This window comes from Argiope bruennichi, chromosome X2, assembly GCF_947563725.1.
Source record: "Argiope bruennichi chromosome X2, qqArgBrue1.1, whole genome shotgun sequence".
Lineage (NCBI taxonomy): Eukaryota > Metazoa > Arthropoda > Arachnida > Araneae > Araneidae > Argiope > Argiope bruennichi.
In genome coordinates, this window is record NC_079163.1 from 55,126,268 (window position 1) to 55,146,239 (window position 19,972).

At 29.1% G+C, this 19,972-nt stretch overlaps 1 protein-coding gene across 3 annotated transcripts in view; it reads left to right on the forward strand.

Annotated features, from left to right (window-relative positions):
• Positions 1–3,407: 3,407 nt before the first annotated feature.
• The window catches only part of LOC129960678 (cytoplasmic polyadenylation element-binding protein 2-like), a 92,577-nt gene continuing 76,012 nt past the window's right edge, over positions 3,408–19,972 (forward strand). For all 3 annotated transcript variants that reach the window (XM_056074243.1, XM_056074244.1, XM_056074245.1), the window contains exon 1: positions 3,408–4,723. In XM_056074243.1, coding sequence (XP_055930218.1) covers positions 3,776–4,723 — 948 coding nt within the window. In that variant the 5' untranslated portion in view covers positions 3,408–3,775. The remainder of the gene's footprint in view (positions 4,724–19,972) is intronic.

Sequence of the window (19,972 nt, forward strand, 5' to 3'; positions counted from 1 at the left end):
TAAATATGGAGATCATAACATTGTATCTCTGCTTCACCTAAAAAACCTGAGATATTAAGTGCAGTTAATCGATATACATCCTCCCTGTTCTAAAAACAGCTTCGAAAATAGCAACTGATCAAGTATACTCGCCATCCTTATTGAAAATTAAATCTTTGAAAGGACCTAATGAATTTCTCTTTCGGATCCCTTATAAATGGAGTTTTTAGTCATTAGATTTCTGTAACATGAAAGGATTCGTTATTTTGTTTTGAAAAAATACTTAAATAGATTCCCAGATTACGAAAAGGGCTATGTGGGATGTTTTTCCATACTTGATTGGAACTGTAGTGATTTTCAAGGAATAAAAATTTTAAAAAGTATTTTTCGTTGAATGGAATTGATTGAAGCAACCAAATACGTTTCCCCTGGTAATGAATGCTGCGTAGGCGCGTGGCCAATCTGCTTCAATCTTGTTACGCTACTTCTACAGCAGCAAAACCCATTCAAGAAGAAATGTTGTGAGCTATTAATTTCTATGAAGCACCAGCTGATTACTCACTATTTAAACTAAAAAAAAGAGATTTCTCCGAAGCTTTCTCGCATACTATCTTTACCTTTATAGATATTATTCCCTCTCTTTAAAAAGTGTGGACTTTGGACAAGGCCGCGACTTCTTAGACTTTTATCTTCAGAACCCCATCTCATGAGCGTTTTGTGCTTCCTAATTTACTGAAGAAAACCGATAAACACGTGAATTACGCATTTTAATACATTTCTGCCGATCGATTGAAACCAAAATATAACGCATAAGTACAATTTCAATTACAAGATCGCATACCAAATTTCACTTAAGTATTTTCATTTACATGCGTACGAATGTACAAAACGGCAGTCGATCGACTTCTAGACGGGTTTGATTTAAAAGTTGATAGGAATCTCGATTTTAGTTGCCAAAACTATATACCCTTTTTTATACATCTAGCTGTAGTATTTTGTTGTAATCGTGTTCAATGCTGTCAATAAGGCAGCTAGACAAACTTCTTGTGAATGGAAATTGAATTTATTATTATGTCTATATACAAAATTTCAAACATCTACCTCAAAGTGTTTTTTAGGCGTCATACTTACAGACAAAATTTAAAAAATGTGTAGGCCACGGCCCGATGGTAAGGTCTTGGCTTGCAAACCGAAGGGTTTCAAGTTCGAGACCCGATTCTACCGAAGATCCGCCATGTAAGTGGGTCTGGTGAGCATTAAATCCGTCGGGGCCAAACGTCCTCCCGCTGGTGTGGTGTGGTAGTTCGGAGAGGAGGGTTCCAGCTCAGGTGTCGTCCTCGTCATCTGACCGGCTGTTCAAATTTATGAGTTCCGTCCTAAAATAACCTAGAGTTGCTTTAAAATGGTACGTTAATATAATCAAACTAAACTTCAAAAATGTGTTTTTTGGATTCAAGGAGATTTGAAGCATGGAGATATGTCAAAATCCCAGGATCGAATTTTTTGACGATTATATTACTTTCAGTGGTCTAGAGACCTGGATACAAGGAAGTGTAAGTGTCCTGGACACCATGGGGATAAAGAATTAGTGCATTTATGCCGCTTTTTAAAGAGAAATATGATAGGGGGAGGGGGCAGTGAGTAAATTAAGTCATGATCTCGGCGCTATTTATTCTTGGCAAGTCACACGTGACGATTGGAAGCGTAATCATAATGTGCCTGGGGAATAACTTCTCCTCTCTACACCACTGACTACCTTCTCTTGGATACTTCGTATACGAAAAAGTAGCAAGGTATTTACGAAAAATATTTCGTAAAATTTAAAATTTCAAAGATGAAAAGTTTGTTCAATTTATAGGTACTAAAAACGAAAGTTTTTGAATCTCTCTCTTTTTTTTTTTTTTTTTTTTTTTTTGATAAATTTGGATACAGTAGAAACGTAATGTATGGTTCTCGCTTTGAAGATGAGATAATCGTGGTTTCGAGACCGTTGGCTAGATACACCTTGTGCCACGGAAGTTTAGAAAATTAGGTATTTATGCCCTTTATCAGTAGTCCTGGTGCAGCTTCTGAAAAAAAATCAAATATAGAATGAACTATATAGAATATAATATAGAATCTGAATAAATATAGAATATAGTTTAACTAAAAAAAAAATCAAATATAGAATGAATTTTGATTTCTATACGTAATACAATTACAGTAGTTAAAGAAAAAAATTAATATGAAGTGCGGAGCAACAGAAATAAATTAAATAATTAAATTTAAGCTTTGCTGTAGCTTAAGTCCATAGATTAAAATAATAATGCATAAAATTTTCCTTAAATAAAAATATTCGAAGTAACAAATTTGCATCGAAAATTATCATTGAGAAAATCTGATAATAATAATAATTGGGCCAGGGAAGAAAAAGAAAAGAAATATCTTTTGTGCAAAAGTAATTTCGTGATAGCTTAATGAAAGCAGAAATTGTAAGAAAAATTTAAATTTTAGCCCTCTTCTCTTCAATCACCGTGCGCAGTGTAGCTAATTTTTGGCCTACCAAATGTGAACAAAACCTACGGTTTTCGCTAAAAATGAGTAAAATACATCTTTTTATTTAAAAAAGAGCTTTTCATATTATAACACCCCAAGGAATTAAAAAAAAAAAGAATCGAGAAAAATAACAAGGATGTTCTATCTTTTATTTATATGTTGCAAAACTGAAAATGTTGATAAAACAAGACACCGGTAAATTCCATTCAAATCCAAACACGGGAAATTTCAGGCACGAATAACGCATATATAATTAACATACAATTTTTAACTAAATCATATTTATTGCTAGTACTGAACATTGAAAATGAAATTTTATACAATAACGGAAGTCGTGACTTTCATTCCAATACTAAAAATAAGTAATTTGCGTTCGTAATTATTTTTATTATCAAAATTCTAAAATTTTTGTTATACACAAATTAATGTAGTAGATTTTGAAAAGGGGCACATCGCTCGAGCTATTGCATGGCTATTAAATCTTTCCTCTTTACAATTTAATTTGGAAAATAATTTCATTTTTTTTTTTCTAATTTGAATATCTGCTTTTATGTGATTTTTTTTATTTGTTTTATGTACAAAGATTTCAAATTTAATTTTGTAAGCGTTTTTTTTGCCATAAACGGGAGATTTTTTACTTTATTTTCTTACTCATAACTTTCACTAAAGTTTCTTTTTATTTTTTAAGTAATTCATTCTAACTAATAAAAACAATTACACCTACTTGTTTCTTTCATAATTACGATGAATTTGCTTTGTATATCTTTATAAAGTGAAAAAAAAAAATTCTGTTGATACACATACAAAATCGAAATATTAAATTCGAACTTGAAAAACTTTTTTTTTGTGTTTCAGAATTTCCTTTACAGAAGTTTGTGGTCTTGGCTGATTTGTTTCCTTCGTTTCACCATTTCTTGAATTCTAATTTCTTTTGTGCCATTCAATAATTTTGGGCTGAAGTTAGGAAGAAAATTACAAAAAAGGTAATTCATTCTGGAAGATGTCCAGAATTCGATCAAAGTAATGTTTACCGTCGAAAATAGCCAAAAATCAGCCTTGACCCCGTTCTGTCTTCGATCCTCTACACCGCATCTCAGTTTGTTGTGTATATACAATCAATAGCTTGAGTGAGAGTATTTTGACGCCAGATGTCGCGAGAAACGCAGCGGGGAAAATCGGAAGATACCCTGGATTTAGGAGCAATGCTGCAGTGCGTATGAGTCTTTAATGCCGTCGATATTCTCCCGTAAGGTACCGATTGATGGACTCTCGCTATCTAATGGGGGATTATAACTTCGGGATCTCGTCCAGTGTTACTGCGCTATCACCGGTAGACTACCAGGCAAGCTCGGGTGGGAAGACTTTCTTCGTCACGGACACTCATAACATGCAAGATGAACTGCTCTTGGATAAGGCCAACTCAAGCGCTGCCGGTAAACAAACAGATCCGCAGCAGCAATTATCACCGAACCGGGAGAATTTGGTCGGCAACGGTGATGGAAGCATGGAAGAATTTTCCAACTCTAAAAACAAAGTTGAAGATCTTGAACTGTCTGCTAATAGTCAAATTGAAAAACAAATATTGGAAGCTTCATCAACTTCTGGAACATCCAACACAAATTTGCAGTTAGAGTTCACAGATTCATCCATCACTACTTCTGCTCCTACTTTCTGGTCAGGTGTCACTCCAGAAGATAGTTTCAGTGCTGGTGTGCCATCCTTGAAGAATACCTTGGCGTTTCAAAACTTTCCAAATGCATCTAACCCGGTTTTCAACTCTAGTCTAGGACCTCAATTAAGTATACCTCAGTCATTACCCTCCCAACGAAGGGCTATTACTGGTGCTCACAATTTCAGCCAAACTAGGCATCCACAGCCACCATCGAATATTCTGAAAACTTTCTCGAACTGGAGTAGCCCACAGAGTGCATCCTGGTCTGCTCCTCAAACCCCCAATGGACTGCTCTCCTGGAATGCAATGAATCTAACTAACCAAAAGAGGACAGTGCCAAACATCAGCCCGGTTTGTCCCCAGAAAAAGAATCCTGCTATTGGGCAGCATTCAATGGTTATATCACCGTCCAAATTTCGAAGAAGTACTTCATTGCCCCTTGGTAAACAATTCCCTCATGCATTTGGAGGCAATCCTTCTTTTGATATGACAGCACTTGATGAAAGTCGAGAAGGAAACATGATGTTTCCTTTCCAGGTTAGTTGACCTATTTTTATAACCCTTTAAGAATAGCTCTGGGATGTAATATTGAAAGCTTTGGATGATTCAATATTTTGCTGCCTTCTTTCTAATTTGTTTCTTTTTTAATTAAATAGTTTTACTGGAACGCTGAACAGTATAAGATATATATATCCGTATTCAGATTTAATAATTAAATTGTTAAAATGAATTTTTTCCAAATTGACTTTCAATATAAAGTCTTTAAGAGGCATCTGATTAATTGTTTTACTTAACTTATATCTCTCCTTTTAAGAGATATTTTATAGTCCGCAAATTGGATTTTATATTTTACTTTTCCTAAGGCAGCTTACTTCTCAGAACTTTTCTCTAATTACTGTTCTTGTTTACTTGTTACAAGATTTTACGGAGTTGGTGGTTTTATAATAAACATTTACTTTAATAATAAATTAAGAGTACTTTCATTATTCTGAATTGGTCTGTTGAAATTTTGTGTCAGACTAATATGTAATATGGAGATGAGGTTTCTTATTTTAAAGTGAAACTGATTAATTACATATTTTAAATAACTATTTCTTACAGTATCTTTTGCATTTGAACAATTATAAATAAATAAAGCCAATATAATAGTTTAGAGACTATGCTACATGTATAAATCAAAAACCAAAATAAAAGTTTTGCTCATTTAATAGTTTTGAAATTATTTTATATTTATGTAGGAATATCATAATATTTTAATATAAACTTTACTTACATAATTTTATATTTAACTTGCATAATTTTATAGTTGAGAAATTTATTACAATTTTTTATCTATTTTTAATAAAATTTAAAAGAACAGCTGTATTTCAAATAATAATAAGAATTTGTTTAGGTAGAAACTTAATTTTAAGTTTACGATTCAAAATGCAAATGCTGCACATAAATCTGTTTTCAGCCTGGTTACAGGTTTCATTGAATTGGATTAAAAAGTGTTGATTGGGGGGGGGGAAGTAATTTTGGTTTCTTGTTTGGTGGATGAACATTTTGTTTGGAAAAGCTTATTAGTTTATGGAAATGATAATAATTACTCAATTCAGTTTGCTTCAAGAAACTGTATATTTGCAGTGCATCTTAAACTGATATGAAAGATATTTCCATTCTATGCAAAAATTGTGCATTTAAATCTGTTATTTCCAGCAATACTTCTTTTTATATTTATAAATCTGACATGAAACTTTTCAAAAATTTGTTTTGTAAATTACATTTATTCGAAGGATTTCAAACTCATTTTGCTAATAATCTGTCTCCTATTTTCTCTTTTTGAATAATTATCCTGAAGTAACCTGTAAAGCAATTGTATAACTATTAGAGGATAATTTTTAGATTTTTCAAGAATAAGAGAAATCTAAATGTTGTTGAAACATAAGTTCAGCTTCTTTACCATTATTAATAAAATTGCCATGCATATATAAGTACCACGATTGTGACAATGCCCCTATTAGCACAAAGTGCTGTTCAATATTGCCTTTATATCTTCATGATATTGTGTTAATTCAGAAAATGAAGCTATATCGTTAAGATATCATGCAATGTCATATATTAATAGGGTTTCATTTTTCATTATTGTTCGATTGATAAAGTTATAATATGATTTTACCAAGACTTTTAGTCTTTGGTTTTTTAGGTATCTTTCAGTTTCTTGTTCTTAAATGCGGGTACCATCCAGCATAGTATCTTTATTTTTATTTCTATGATATGTTAGAATGTCTGATGAGCAAGTCATATTTCATGTTCGACAGAAGTTACTTTACCAAATGGAAACTGTTTCAAGCCATAAATTCTCTTCTCAATGATATAGCTGTATAGATTGAACTGTTTATATTATCTCTCCTTCCTCCTAAACTGTATTATTTTGTCACGCAGTACTGTACAATGTTCTTTCTAATAGAAAAGTTTAAAAAGACATTATAAATGTACATTATCTACCTTTAACTATGAATCATAATTCTAAATGAGGTCCTATAAAAAATAAGCCATGAAAACTCTTATGAAGCATTTAATCTTCAATTCCTATTAAATTTTCAATTAAAAATAATGGAATACACCATCTTACTTGTAATTGAATCATGACTTAAAGTTCAACATATCAAATGATTATCAACAGTTTAATTTTCTTTTAGCTATCATTAATTTATATTTCTTTTTTAAAGTTGGTTCTGGAATAAAATTTCTTAATCACAGTGTTATGAAATTTTTTTTTATTCCAAAATGAAAGTTGAAAATTTTTTTTTAAATCCTTCTAATAGCCTTGAAAAATATTTGTTTCTTTGCATTAATCTTTTATATAAAATTTTACCATTTCAAATTATTTTAATACAATTAAGATAACATTTATTTTTATATTCTATTAATTAAAAATTTTTTTTATTTTTTTTTTATTTATGATATATTTTGTGATATTCATTAAAAACCAACTTCTGTCAACAGGGACAAGATTATAAAACTTGATCTCAAAATGTTTCATGTGCTCAATTCAATATTATTAAAAAATATTTCCAGAAATAAACATATTCCTTTTTATTAATATTAATAAAAATCATGAATATTTTAAATGCAAAGAATAGTGATACTTAATCTTTATTTTTTCCATTCCTTGCTTTCAATTCTTAAAAAAGTTCTCAGGTAAAATGCTCCATAACTTTCATAGCAATGAAGCAACATCTGCAGCTTAAAGAGATTATATTTATCTAATCTCTTTACTTTTATATTCTTTCTTACTTACTAAAGTGTATTGGTAAAAAATTTAAACTCTTTCTTTTAATATGTATGTATGTATGTTCAGTTAGATTTAAAATTTAATTTACATTTGGCTTTCCTATTTTTGTACAGCACACATTACTTTTGGAAATCAATATATAAGCAATATTGCAACTTGAAATTATTTCAGATCTGCTAACTTTTCAAATTTTATAGCATTATTTTTTAACTTATTTATTGAAGGCTTATTCATAAAAGTGAAATAGCTTTTGGATTCCTTGTCTTTTATTCTTGCAAAAATTTTCTTATTTAATAATAGTCTGATTTTTTTAAACAAAAATACTTTATATATTTCAGAGTTATACTGAATAATTTAGAAGGGATTTGAGAAAACAGTGCTTGTAAAATTTTGAATTTTCTTATAAAATTAAATTTTAGTGTGATAATAGCATGTGAAATTGATTCTATATACTTAACTTATATAAAATGCACTGATTTCTTTAAATAATATTAATTACATTTTTAAATGTTTATTTTTCCACATTTGAGGATCAGCATTTAAAGTTGAGATAAACTTTGAATTTTTCTTTTGTAATTTTTTTTTTTTTTTTTAAATCTGTGCAGAAGATTTCTACTAATTCTTCTGTATGCTTTTATTTCAATAAAATCGCTAAAAAATCTAAAGCTTAATTTTTTTATTTTATTTGTTAGTTTTTTATTTGCATATAAAATTCATGATATGTTATGTTTTTTATTTATTTATATGTCTTTTTAATTGCTTCATTAGTTTTTTCATTAAGAAGGAGTGGGAGTAAGCAAAACTGAAAAAAAAAAAAAAATGTAAAAGAGACTTAAAATTTAGAGACTTGACAATTATAAATGATATTTTTTAGGTATCTTTAAAATATTTTATTAATATATTTTCTTTAATTCTTTTTTTAACGATACTAGAATTCGCCATTTTTCATTATATTAACTTTATTCTATATCTTTAAGAACTTTTCCAAAAAGCAGGATTTTAGACTATTTATTTGAATATCATATATATATGCATATAATATTCATATGCTTACATTAGCAAGTGCCTGAAACTAATTTATTTCTAATTTTAAAGGAATATAATATAATTAGAAGATTGCTATCCATTATTTTGACCGAATGTACTTCTTCACTGTTATAGTGTTTGATTTTAAAGGATTGACTTTTTATTATTAATTCATAAATTTTTATCCACTATTTACCTTTTTTTTTTTTTTAAATTTAAAAAGAGTGGAGAAGAAAGAATAAAAAAAAATAAAAATAAAAATAAATTAAGCCGACTTGTATTGTGCTTGGGGCTAAAAATCATTCTGACTATTCCAGAATTTTATGTATTGTTTGTTTTGTCATCTTTATTATTCCATTTGAAATCCCAATCAGGTCCAACGTTCTTACATTATCCTTTCTTACTTTGTTCAATATTTAGTTTAGTTTTGGTTAGTTATTTCAGTTATATAATTATATTATGAGTATCTGAATTGAAGAAAAGAGAGTTTGCAATATTTTTTTTAAGTTTATAATTTAATAGCTTATCAGTAGAAGCTTCAATTTATGTTTCCAGCAGAATTAAACTTTTGAGCTCACTCTGTTTTATAATTTATCGGAATTCATTCTGCGCAGTAGCGATTTTTCGTTTAGGAGCTGGAGGCGTTCACCTTATATGCTTAGAGGGGAGGGGGGGGGGGGTTAAGGGCTTATAATCTAATGAACATAAAACCCAACAATGAATTTATGACATTGGATAAAGGGAGAAGTTTGATACAGTCTTGTGCCTGTGGCTTCATATTGTCAAATTCTATCACTAGTTCTTTGAGAAGATTGTGCTAGGGTTTTATCTTTCTTTGTATCGTTTTTTAAACATTGATTTACTGATTTTAATAAACGTGTTTACCCCGTCAGATGTTTAAAATACAGGAAAAGTTCAAAAGGCTTGTGCATAAATTTCAAAGTACCTTTCCATTTGTTTCGAGTATATTGTGGCATTTTAATTATTCCTTACGTTTGTTTCTACGTAACAAATAATTAAAATGCTGTAGTACATCCTAATTCCATTTCTATGTCGGAATAAAAAATGGAAAAGTGCTTTTGGTGGTGACAAATTTCATGATAAGAATTGTTTTTGGACGCTCATTTGAACGCGGGGAATGCTCACTTTGTAATAATTAGTGAATTCTTTGAATTCCACAGTTTAAATTCAGTTACCTCCTCATAACAGCTGTTCTTGTAAGACTTTATAGTTTCTTGAACAGCATTTTTTCTAAACCTAAATAATCTTTTATCAGTTGTTTTTATTATTATTCTTGTTAAAAGAGAATAGTAAAGTTATTATCAAAAGTGATGATGATAAGCATTGCAGAATTAATGGTAACAAAAAGTAAGATTAGAAGCATCGTATTATCTTTGTTGAAAAGGGAAGAAAAAAAGAGATAGATTAAACGTTTTCACACACATACACACAAAAATCTTTAATAAATATTAAAAAAATAAATATTAAAAATAAATATTACAAAACTCTTTAATAAATATGCTCTGTTTGCTTAATTGATTAGAGGAAAAGAACATATATCTTAATTCCATAAGTTTTATGTTTCCAGAAGTCATTAGAAAATAAATTTTGAAACTTTTAGAGTACCGAAATCTTACGTATATTTTAAGACTGGGATTTCGACCTGGAAGCAGTAAAATTTTTTTCTCTCTTTTCAAGTTATTGGAAGATAAGATCTTTCGATCGTCTGTGAGTTTACTAGTTTTGCCTTTCTCCCATTAGAAAGTTAATTCAACGATACATATGTAATGATATTAACACTGACATGTGATGTTTCTAAAACCAACTGAAGATATCTAATTTTTTGTGCAATAAGCTCTATGTAAACCATATAATTGAAAATGAAAAATAACTTGTAAAAAAATGCAAATAATTTGCTTTTCTTTTAAGAACATTTTTTACATCACGACCAAGATCGTCTTGGAAACCGACTGTAAAAACTGAAGAGACGAGAGATTCAATTCGAAACCTATTATATCTTCTTTTTTTTCCCCCTCAGATCCCCTTAATATCCTTTCTCGCAATTAGGAGGGGAATTCTTTTGTTGTGGTAGGAAAAAAACGGTATTGAACTTATTTTGACTCGCAAATGAGCATAAACCACACTCAACGTCCATAAATTAAGGATATTTCGGAATAACATAGAAATTGTGCATATGAACAAAAATGTGCACTTGAGGATAGTCACATACATTCTTTGAAATAACATATGCTTCTTTTAAATATTGAAATAACAGATGACTCGAGCAGGCCGTCAAAATGAGCAGATCATTCGTTGAATTGTATAAAAAGGAATTGTTTCGGCGATACCAAGTAGTCCACAACCTACATATTAGTCGAACATAACCTAATAGCTTTGATTCAAATTACTCATTCAGACGATGTTTTTTGTGTCAGAATTATCGAATATATGGAATGTGAATGGAATACAGATGGAAGTATCCGATAACTGGAAATTATGCGGAATGTCAAATCTAGGCATCGGCAGCGACTCCAAGAAGATGGAAACATATGTAGACATTAAAGTACATGTTATCCCTAAGTTACAACGGCAACACACTACGGTTTAGCTAGTACTGGTTGTAACCATAACTACCAAAAAGAAGCAGGAGCATCAAGTCACGACAATATTAAGTAGCCACGAGTATCACAGATTCAAAGCAAACCGTGTGCAGACGTTCAGAACAGTGTGGTTAATATGCCCACTGCCTTGAGAGGCGTTGTTTCACTCACAGCAGATCATTATCAGCACCGATTAGAGAACATATGAATTGGACACCTTTACTGTGGGGTTGAGAGTTTTTTCCTAATAAATCCAGGTTGTCCATGAATCCGAATTAATATCGTATTTCCATATGAAGAGACAAGGGACTTATTACAAATAAGAAAATATCTAGACGTCTTCTCGAAGAGATCTCCATGGTGCAAAGAGGTTCCATGACAGACTCTATTTATCGGAATATCTTTTTGCAGAAAATGATTTGAAACAAAACTCTAAAACCTTTAATATGATTTAAATACTCTAATAACAGTTTCCCAGAACTTTTGAGTTGTGAATAAGTAGGGCCAACTGAAAAATATATATATATATTTTGGACAATGCTATACGAGAATTTGAAGACATGGAGGAAGAGAAAAAGATCTAAAGAATAATGTCATGAAATTTAAACTATAATTAATTTTAATTTAATAATTAATAATATTATGAAATTTGAATTATAATTAATTTTAATAAATTCGAATACATGGACTTAATAAACGAAACAAAAGTCTAAAACTGCGGGAGAAAAAGATCTCGCCTCTCGAAAACTGCGGGATCTGTAGGCTTTTGCTTATTTGATAATCTGGTTTTCGGTACAGTGGAAAAAAGAATCCTAGAAATGGTCAATTTAGTATATATGTAGTAAGCATTTGCGGCAAACTATTTGGAGAGCCAAAGTGGAACAAAAATATTATGTTGATGTCATATTCAAAGTTTAAATTTTGGATATATAAGCTCTTAGAATGACAACAGGAAAATTTTTTATTAATTTCTCTCTCTCTCTATATATATATACACCAGAAAATGAATAAAATGCGGTTGTTTAATTTTGTTAAACTTGCCGTTTTTGTTTTTAATGGAGTCAAGATAAGTTTGATATTTATTAAATGTAACCCGAAATTTTTGAGAATCGGTTAAATATAATATTCTTATAAGCATATTACAAAACTATTGTGTTTTGAGAAAATAACTTTTTTTAACAATATTTTACCATCTCTGGACTAATCTGAAATATTATAATTCTATATCCCTTCTTTTTAAACTAAATATCAATGATATTTTCGTTATAATATAGGAAACGATATACACTTTTACGTTGGTGAGAAAAAATTATGTGAATGGATTTTTAATTATTTGATAATTATTGGTTCTATTATTTCGAGAATTTATAAATTACATTGTACGGAAGTACAGTGCCATTACTAATTTATGCAAAAAAGGGTTTAAATAATGATTTCTTTTTATCGGCATACTAACATATATTTGAATTAAGATGGGTAGCCAGTTTTTGTTGAAATGCTCTGGGTATAATATTTTGTGTTTAAAATTAATTTTAAATGGGAATACTGCTTAGTTCTGAAGGCAAAAGGTTATATATCAAATTTGTTTTAAAGTGTACATTTCAACAAAAGTCCTTGGAATTTAACACTGTTGATTTCATTATATTGCTCTTACAAAATTGCGCTAAATAATTTTTGTAAATATAAGTTTTATTTCATTTTAAAATTATTAGTTTTTCATTGTTGTATATTCAGCTTTAATTAGAAAGAAATTAGATATCTCTTTCATATTCTCAAGTTAGTTTTTTTCTTTGTATATGTGTGTGTGTGTGTTTGCATTTTTCTGTAAAAATTGAATTTTTGGCTTGTCTTGGGTATCCTGCATAGAAGAAGCAAATTCGAACTTTTGAACGATTCGACCGTTCCCGCCGTGTGCTGGGGCCGGCATTTTCTGACGTTTTGTGACTAGATAGTGTAAAGAATTACACTCAAATATTTTTATTTTTATTCAATTATGTAAAATTTTCTGGGCTTTTTTTTTCTTCTTTCAATTTTAGCTCATACAAAGCGCCTTAAAAGCTTAGAATTTTGCAAAATTTTCTCATTATGTTTTTAAAAAAGAAATCAGTTATTTTAATATTTTATTTGCATTTATTTGAATGTGTTAAGTACATTTAGATTAATATTTAAATAAAATAATGCGGAGTTAAGGTGACTTTTCGTGTTTCTTGTCGGAGAAGGATAATCAAATGGGAAAAAAGTAAAATTTAGAACTGCAACTTTTCTAATTAAAATACAAATTGATTCGAGCTATCAGGAAAAAATTCAAAAGTCAAAAGTGTGTTTAACTAATAAGTCTTGAAAATTTTGGGTTAGAATGCAAAAATCTACATACATTATAATACTACAAATATGAACGTTAACGAATTTATCTTAAATAAAGACCTAGCATTGATTTAATGCGTTTGTATTACCTCTAATTTTAAAGCTATGCAAGGGCTATTCGGTTTGTCCTCGTGATTTTGAGCTTTGGTCAGATGACTAAGACAAAACTATAACCAGACATTAATTTACAAAATTCCACACCACAAAAGTGGACGATTATGTATGATTGTTATGACTCGAGTATGCTATCATCACCGTAACTTCACCAGCGCCATATACACGTTGGATACATGGTACAATCCAATTTTGAATTTACCATCCTGTTACTTTAAGAGTATATATCGCGTTTGCCCAACTATTTTAATTACATTTTTTTTAAACTTAAACTAACTTACTTTTCATCACTCTTTTCCTTTTCCGGCTCTGGAAAATTCGTTTTTCGAAAATTCTTTTAAAATTTCGTTCGTTAATATTCGTTTAAACCAATTTAACTTTTACTATACTCTCATTTGATTACTTTTTTATTCTACATATTTACTTATTTTTTTAAGCAATCAAAAAATATTATTATTATAAGTGAGTGTGTATTCATTAACTATTTTGCATGACTTCACTTGTTTTAAATGATTCGAAAAAATCATAATTTGTGAATTGTTTCTATGGTGCTGCAAATTCTGTGTATAATGCTCTCTAATCGTTTGGATGGTGATTAGTTTCATTTCATTCTAATTTAAAAATTCATTCTTAAAATGGAAGCGGCTTTTGCTATAATTATTCGAAATAAAGTTCATGCAATTCCCGCTGGAAATGTGGCGCTTTTATTTTATTTACAATGAGTAAAATGCTAACATTAAAACTAATTTCAATCTATGACAAATAATACTAGAAAATATTCTTAGCGTGATCGTGAAATAAACGTTTAATAAACTCTAATAATTTTTTTTTTTTTTTGCTTTAAAATCATTATTATGAATTACTGTCGCGGTCTTTAATGCTGCTCGGTGTTTCAAAAATAAATTTCGAAACTCGTAATTTTGTAATTCTCTGTTCTTTCTTTTTTGTTTGTTTGCTTTCAATTGCTTTTTTTTTTTTTTTTTTGGAAAAGCGTGAATAGAGCTTTAATGGATTTAAAATAATTTGTCTTTCTCCCCTTGAGAATAAAAGTATTTGTATAGAATTTGAGAGAATTAGTGTTCGTATAGAAAATGTCTTTCAGTCTGTAAACATCGATTTTCTTCTTTGCAGTCATTGTATTTTAGCAGTGTAAAGAATTAACACTTTTGTTGAATTCTATTGTATATTTAATTTTTTAAAAATGTTTTAAATGCATTTTAGATTTACCGGAAAATAAATGCCTTTAAATAGGATTTTTGCCTAATTTGTTTTCTCGAATACATAAAGTAAATTTTAGTCAATATGATGTTCTTTAGAGAAAGAAAAATTTTAAATATTCGTTTTTTCTCTTGTGTTTATTATTTTAAAGGCTGCTGTCATTTATAATTTCGTCAAAAGTGTGTTATTTGAAAAAAAATTAAATAATAAATTAACTAAATAAATAAATAAATAATGTTGGATTCCAGTTTCAAAAACTTTATTTCCGAAAGAATTTGTTATTCTTTCAGCTTATTTTTTTTACTTTATATCTAGCCTAATGGCTTGACTTATTTTTAGAAAATGATTTAATAATTAATAAATACAGAATTATTGAAATGAGTTCAATGCAATAATGAGAAAAGCCATCCATTTTGTTTATACATTATTTGTGGTAGTGCAGATTGAATTTCATATTAGGAACTCTGTTTCATAAATGTTTAACCTCTTGGACAAATCGAATTAAACAATTCAGAATAAATAGGTTTTGTTTCTATCATTTTAAACCAGATTGATTACGAATCATGGGAAAATTTCTTAATTAGAGCTATTTTATGCATAAATTTAATGTTTCGATAATATCCTTTTTATATTTTTTCTGTTTGCGTCCACTTTTTGACAGAAAAAAAAATTTAGTGCCCCTGAAACTGAAAAATAAATTCCAAAATGTAGCATACATAAATGAATAAAGGAAATGCAATGGAAAAGTGTTTGGTACAATTTGGTTCAGTTTGGCTGTCGTGTAAACCAAATCAAACCAAGACCGAAAAAAAAAGTTTAAAAGAAAATAATTATTTTAATGGAAATTTTTAAGTTGAAATTAATTTCTTAACTATTTTTTTTAAATCTTATATGTGCTGAGAAGTTTGAAATAAAAGTTCCTTAAGAAGAAATTTGGCGATATTATCTTAAGAAACTCTGATAGAGTATAACACTAATCATAAATGTGATCAATTTCTTAAGATAATTTATAAAAAAAGCAAAATTTGATCATTCACATAATTTAAATTAAATTACCTAACTTAAAAAATTAATATACCAGTGTGAAAGTCTCGGACAAGTTCATAGATGAGACATTCAACGTTAAAGGGAAGGAACTTGGATGGATTGAAATTTTCATTTTTCCCACAACTCCCTTATCAGGAAATAGAAAGACAATTTAAAGATTACTCCACCAGTCCACTACGATCGATGTAGATGTTGAATAAAATAAATAAAAATGAAAAATTTTAATTTTTCAAATTATCGTCCAATCACAAAGAGCGACTTTAAATGCAAATCTTTTTGTTACCTGCAGTTGTTAGGAAGCTGAAAAGTTATTTTCAGTCCCTTACTTCGACTGTTTTCTAGCCGAAGTTTTCGACTCCAATAAAAAAAAGTAAGAATGTGTTATTCTCTCAATGCGAATATAGGAGATTTTATTTTTCGTTTATCCCGATATTTTTGTATTAAAAGAAAAAAAAAAAACTGCGTAGGATGTTTCTTCTTCTTTTTTTCTCTTTCGATATTAGAAATGAAATAGAATCATTTTTAAGGAAGATATTGAATACTTCCTGTAGCTGATTTTAATTGAAAAATTCATGTATTGCAAAATGAAAACAATAAGTTTCATCACTTTTAAATTATAAAAATTCTTCTTTCGTGTTTTTCCAATTATTTCCCTTCCTCATTTTTCCTAGAATGATTTCACATTAAAGTTTCCTTTTTCTTTTTTAAGTTTTCTTTTTCTGATTTTATTGTAATATGAAGAGTTTTAAATATTAATTCACGTGCATTCATATACCGGTTCATTTACCTGCATCTGCATGCCAATTATTTTGCCTCGAATATTAGAAAACGATTTATTTCTTCACAGCCAAAATAAGTTTATTGAACTTAAGCAGATGTTCTGATCGTAAAGAAACTCAATATTACCATTGTGTTTTCTGTGCAATCGAGCAGCTGATGACAAAGTAGATTCCCTGATCTCGGAATTTTTGCACCTGCGTAATTCAATGAATGCTATTGATTAATTTGTGGCAAATAAAATTGCTTTTGATATCGCTCGTTTGGAATATATAAACATTTTATTTACAGATCGCTATAGAAAGGTCTACAATGTTAATGAATGGGACTTTTTATGTTATGGAACTTTTTAGGCATTATTTAATTTTATTAGTAAATTTATTGTGGTAATTTTTTTAAATACCATACTGGAGGAAATTGTTTAAATTCTTGATTTTATTTATGTATTAGATATCAATAAAATAATCCTAAAAGTGGGGTTATGAGGATATTTTTGATAAGTTTTTTATTCGGTTTTCGTGAACGGAAGGAAAGTGTTAAAAGTTAATTTATTCAATTTTTGTACCGGAATTTTTGCTCTGTTTCAAAGCTGTCTCTCTGTTGTAGAACAATTTTATTGAGCGGAAGATTTTATATTCAATGTTCTAAATCAGAGTCTCCTCAGTCTTCAGAAAATCTCCTTGGATTACTGCATAATTAGTTTGAAATGTCTTTTTATTTATCGTTAATTGGAACTTAATTTCCATTATTTATCGTTAATTGGAACTTAATTTTCATATTTTAATTTGGATTTTCGAAGTTGCGACGAACAATAATGAGGTCACGATTCCCCCCCCCCATTTGAAAAAGGGGATTAAATGGGTAAAAAAAAAAAATTTAAAACGCTGTGACTTGTAATAATGAAGGAATTATCTGATTTCAGATAACCGCAGAAAGAACAAGCTTTCTCGATGCAAATTTAAGTACTGTATTCAAAGATATCAGGCTTTTAATAAACATATTCTCAAAAATCAAAAGCGAATTTTTCTCTCGAGATCCGTTCAGCCATTGTTTTCGTGCACACCCGTGCTGTACAGGAACTCCAATTAAAGAGGGAAATACTTCTTTTCTGTATTAAATAATGTGGTGTAAAGGAAGGCCGATTTGATTTCCTAGAACTCATTAGATCATTAATAGAATTTATGTGTTCGACAAAATAAACTTTATTGCAAGAATAATAAATACAAAATAAGAATTTCAGTAGGGTATGTTTATTTATTTAAATAAATTAATTGGATCATGCGTGTAATTTTTTTAGGGTATGGAAAAATAATTGATGCGCTTTTGTATGTAATGGAATGCAGATATTTATTTGTAGTTTGTGATGTTAGCACCTAAATGTTTCGACTTGATTACTATAAACGCAATCGCGAAGCGTTTATAGTAATATGACGACAGCGTTTATAGTAATATAAGTCATTTTCAGTTGTAATTTCTATTTTTAAACTGAAGGACCGTATTTATATATCAGCTGATAATTGCAATAAATTTTACTGGTCCAGACTGAAATGATTCTTTTGAAAGTAAGTGCTGTATTTTCCGTTTCTTGAAGGTTAGTTATTTTATATCACTTTCTTTAAGAAAAAAAAAAAATAATAATTCTAGTAATGTTGTCATTTTTATTTATAGAGCTTCTAAACAGCATGATTTCGAAGTATTTTGTAATTATAGCAAAATGTAATCGATTGTCCTAGTTAAAACTTGTCACCTGTGTAAGTAACAGGAATGGTTACAGACACACGGCTATAGGCCGATGTTCTGTCTGAAGCATGCTCTCACTGCTTAATAAACGTGTAATTTTCAAATGGCCCTATCTATATTTCAGCAAATGTTCTTTTACCGTATTGTTGAAGAATATTTCCAAATGCTGAGAGTAAATTTCATTAACAATAATTTAGAAACCCCTATTTATTTATATTATGTTCACTAATTTCATTTGTAAGTTTTTTTTTTTTCTCAATCTTCAAAAGCTTATTAAGTGCTAATAAAAATAAAAATAAATTCAGCATCCAAACGCAATGTAATTTTGTCCCTAGTGTAGATTTAATTAGATACTAGAATGGATTATATTCTTAACGTTAAATTTTTTGTTTGTTGAATATTTTTTTATAATGAGTGACTAGGGAATGTGCAATTTTTGTTTCATCTACTTCTGTAAGGTTTATTATTTTCATTGATATAATTAATTATGCATTTTTTCGTTAGTATATAAACACTTTGAATCATCTATTCGACTCTCATTTTTAATAAAATGTTAAAAAATCTATTTAATTGAAGATAGTTTTTTTTCTTCTTTTTGTATTTTAATTCCAACTAGTGTATATTTTGCCCACCGAATTATTTCTTTTTAATGTCGAATCTTCTTTTTCATTAATTTCTTTTTTAATTACATTTGGTAGCTGATCTGAGATGATTTTGTTAAAAGAAGAAATTATTGCTTTATTTGCTTAATGTAATGTTTAGAAATTTAGAATTCATAGATAATAATTTTAGTTTAGGTATTTGTCATGTGACGTCATGTTAATTGACTTCATATGTGGTCACATGGTGCATTTCAAATGTTTGTGTCAATTTAATTTGCAATTCATTATACATTTTGCGCCAAGAAAGGGAATGGCATGTCACAATACTATGCAAGTTAGTACGCGCTTAGATGTTAGATGGCATGCTCAAATATGTTGCTCATGTGACTGCAACATTTAATGCATTAGATTTACATGTAACTAAATTGGAGTTACTTTATGAGCTATGTTTAAAACAGTGTAATTGAAAAGATATTTGGATTTTGGTTCCTTTTTGGTTAACGTTATTGATTTCATCATCTTTAAAAATAAGATCAGGATACGATCACGATTAGAAACGAAGCGGTTCTATCATGGAAAAAAACCCGGTATAATGACGAAAAGGTACTATTATATTTTTGACTATAAAAAATCTGATTTATTAAGTTGTTTTGTAATATAGTATTTCTTCCCAATTAAAACTTACGACATTGGAAGATATAGTGTTCGCCTTTTAGTCTGGAGTCTCATTACATTTATTCGAGTAATCACTGCTCTATTATTTCATACTAGAATTTCAGTCATTATGGCCATTAAAGTATATTTTGAGTAATCAGATATATCCTGGAAAGTTCCGTGTAGTTAGTAAAATATATAGAGATAGGATGTTTTCATTAATTTTGTAATAATTCATAATTGGTTGAATATTCTGTGGTCATATAAAACATTTCAATTGTATTGATTGGTGCATTTGAAATCTGAATTCTTCAGAAAAATTACTTTGTTGCTTAACATCCCTCAAAAGAATGAAACATTATATGCT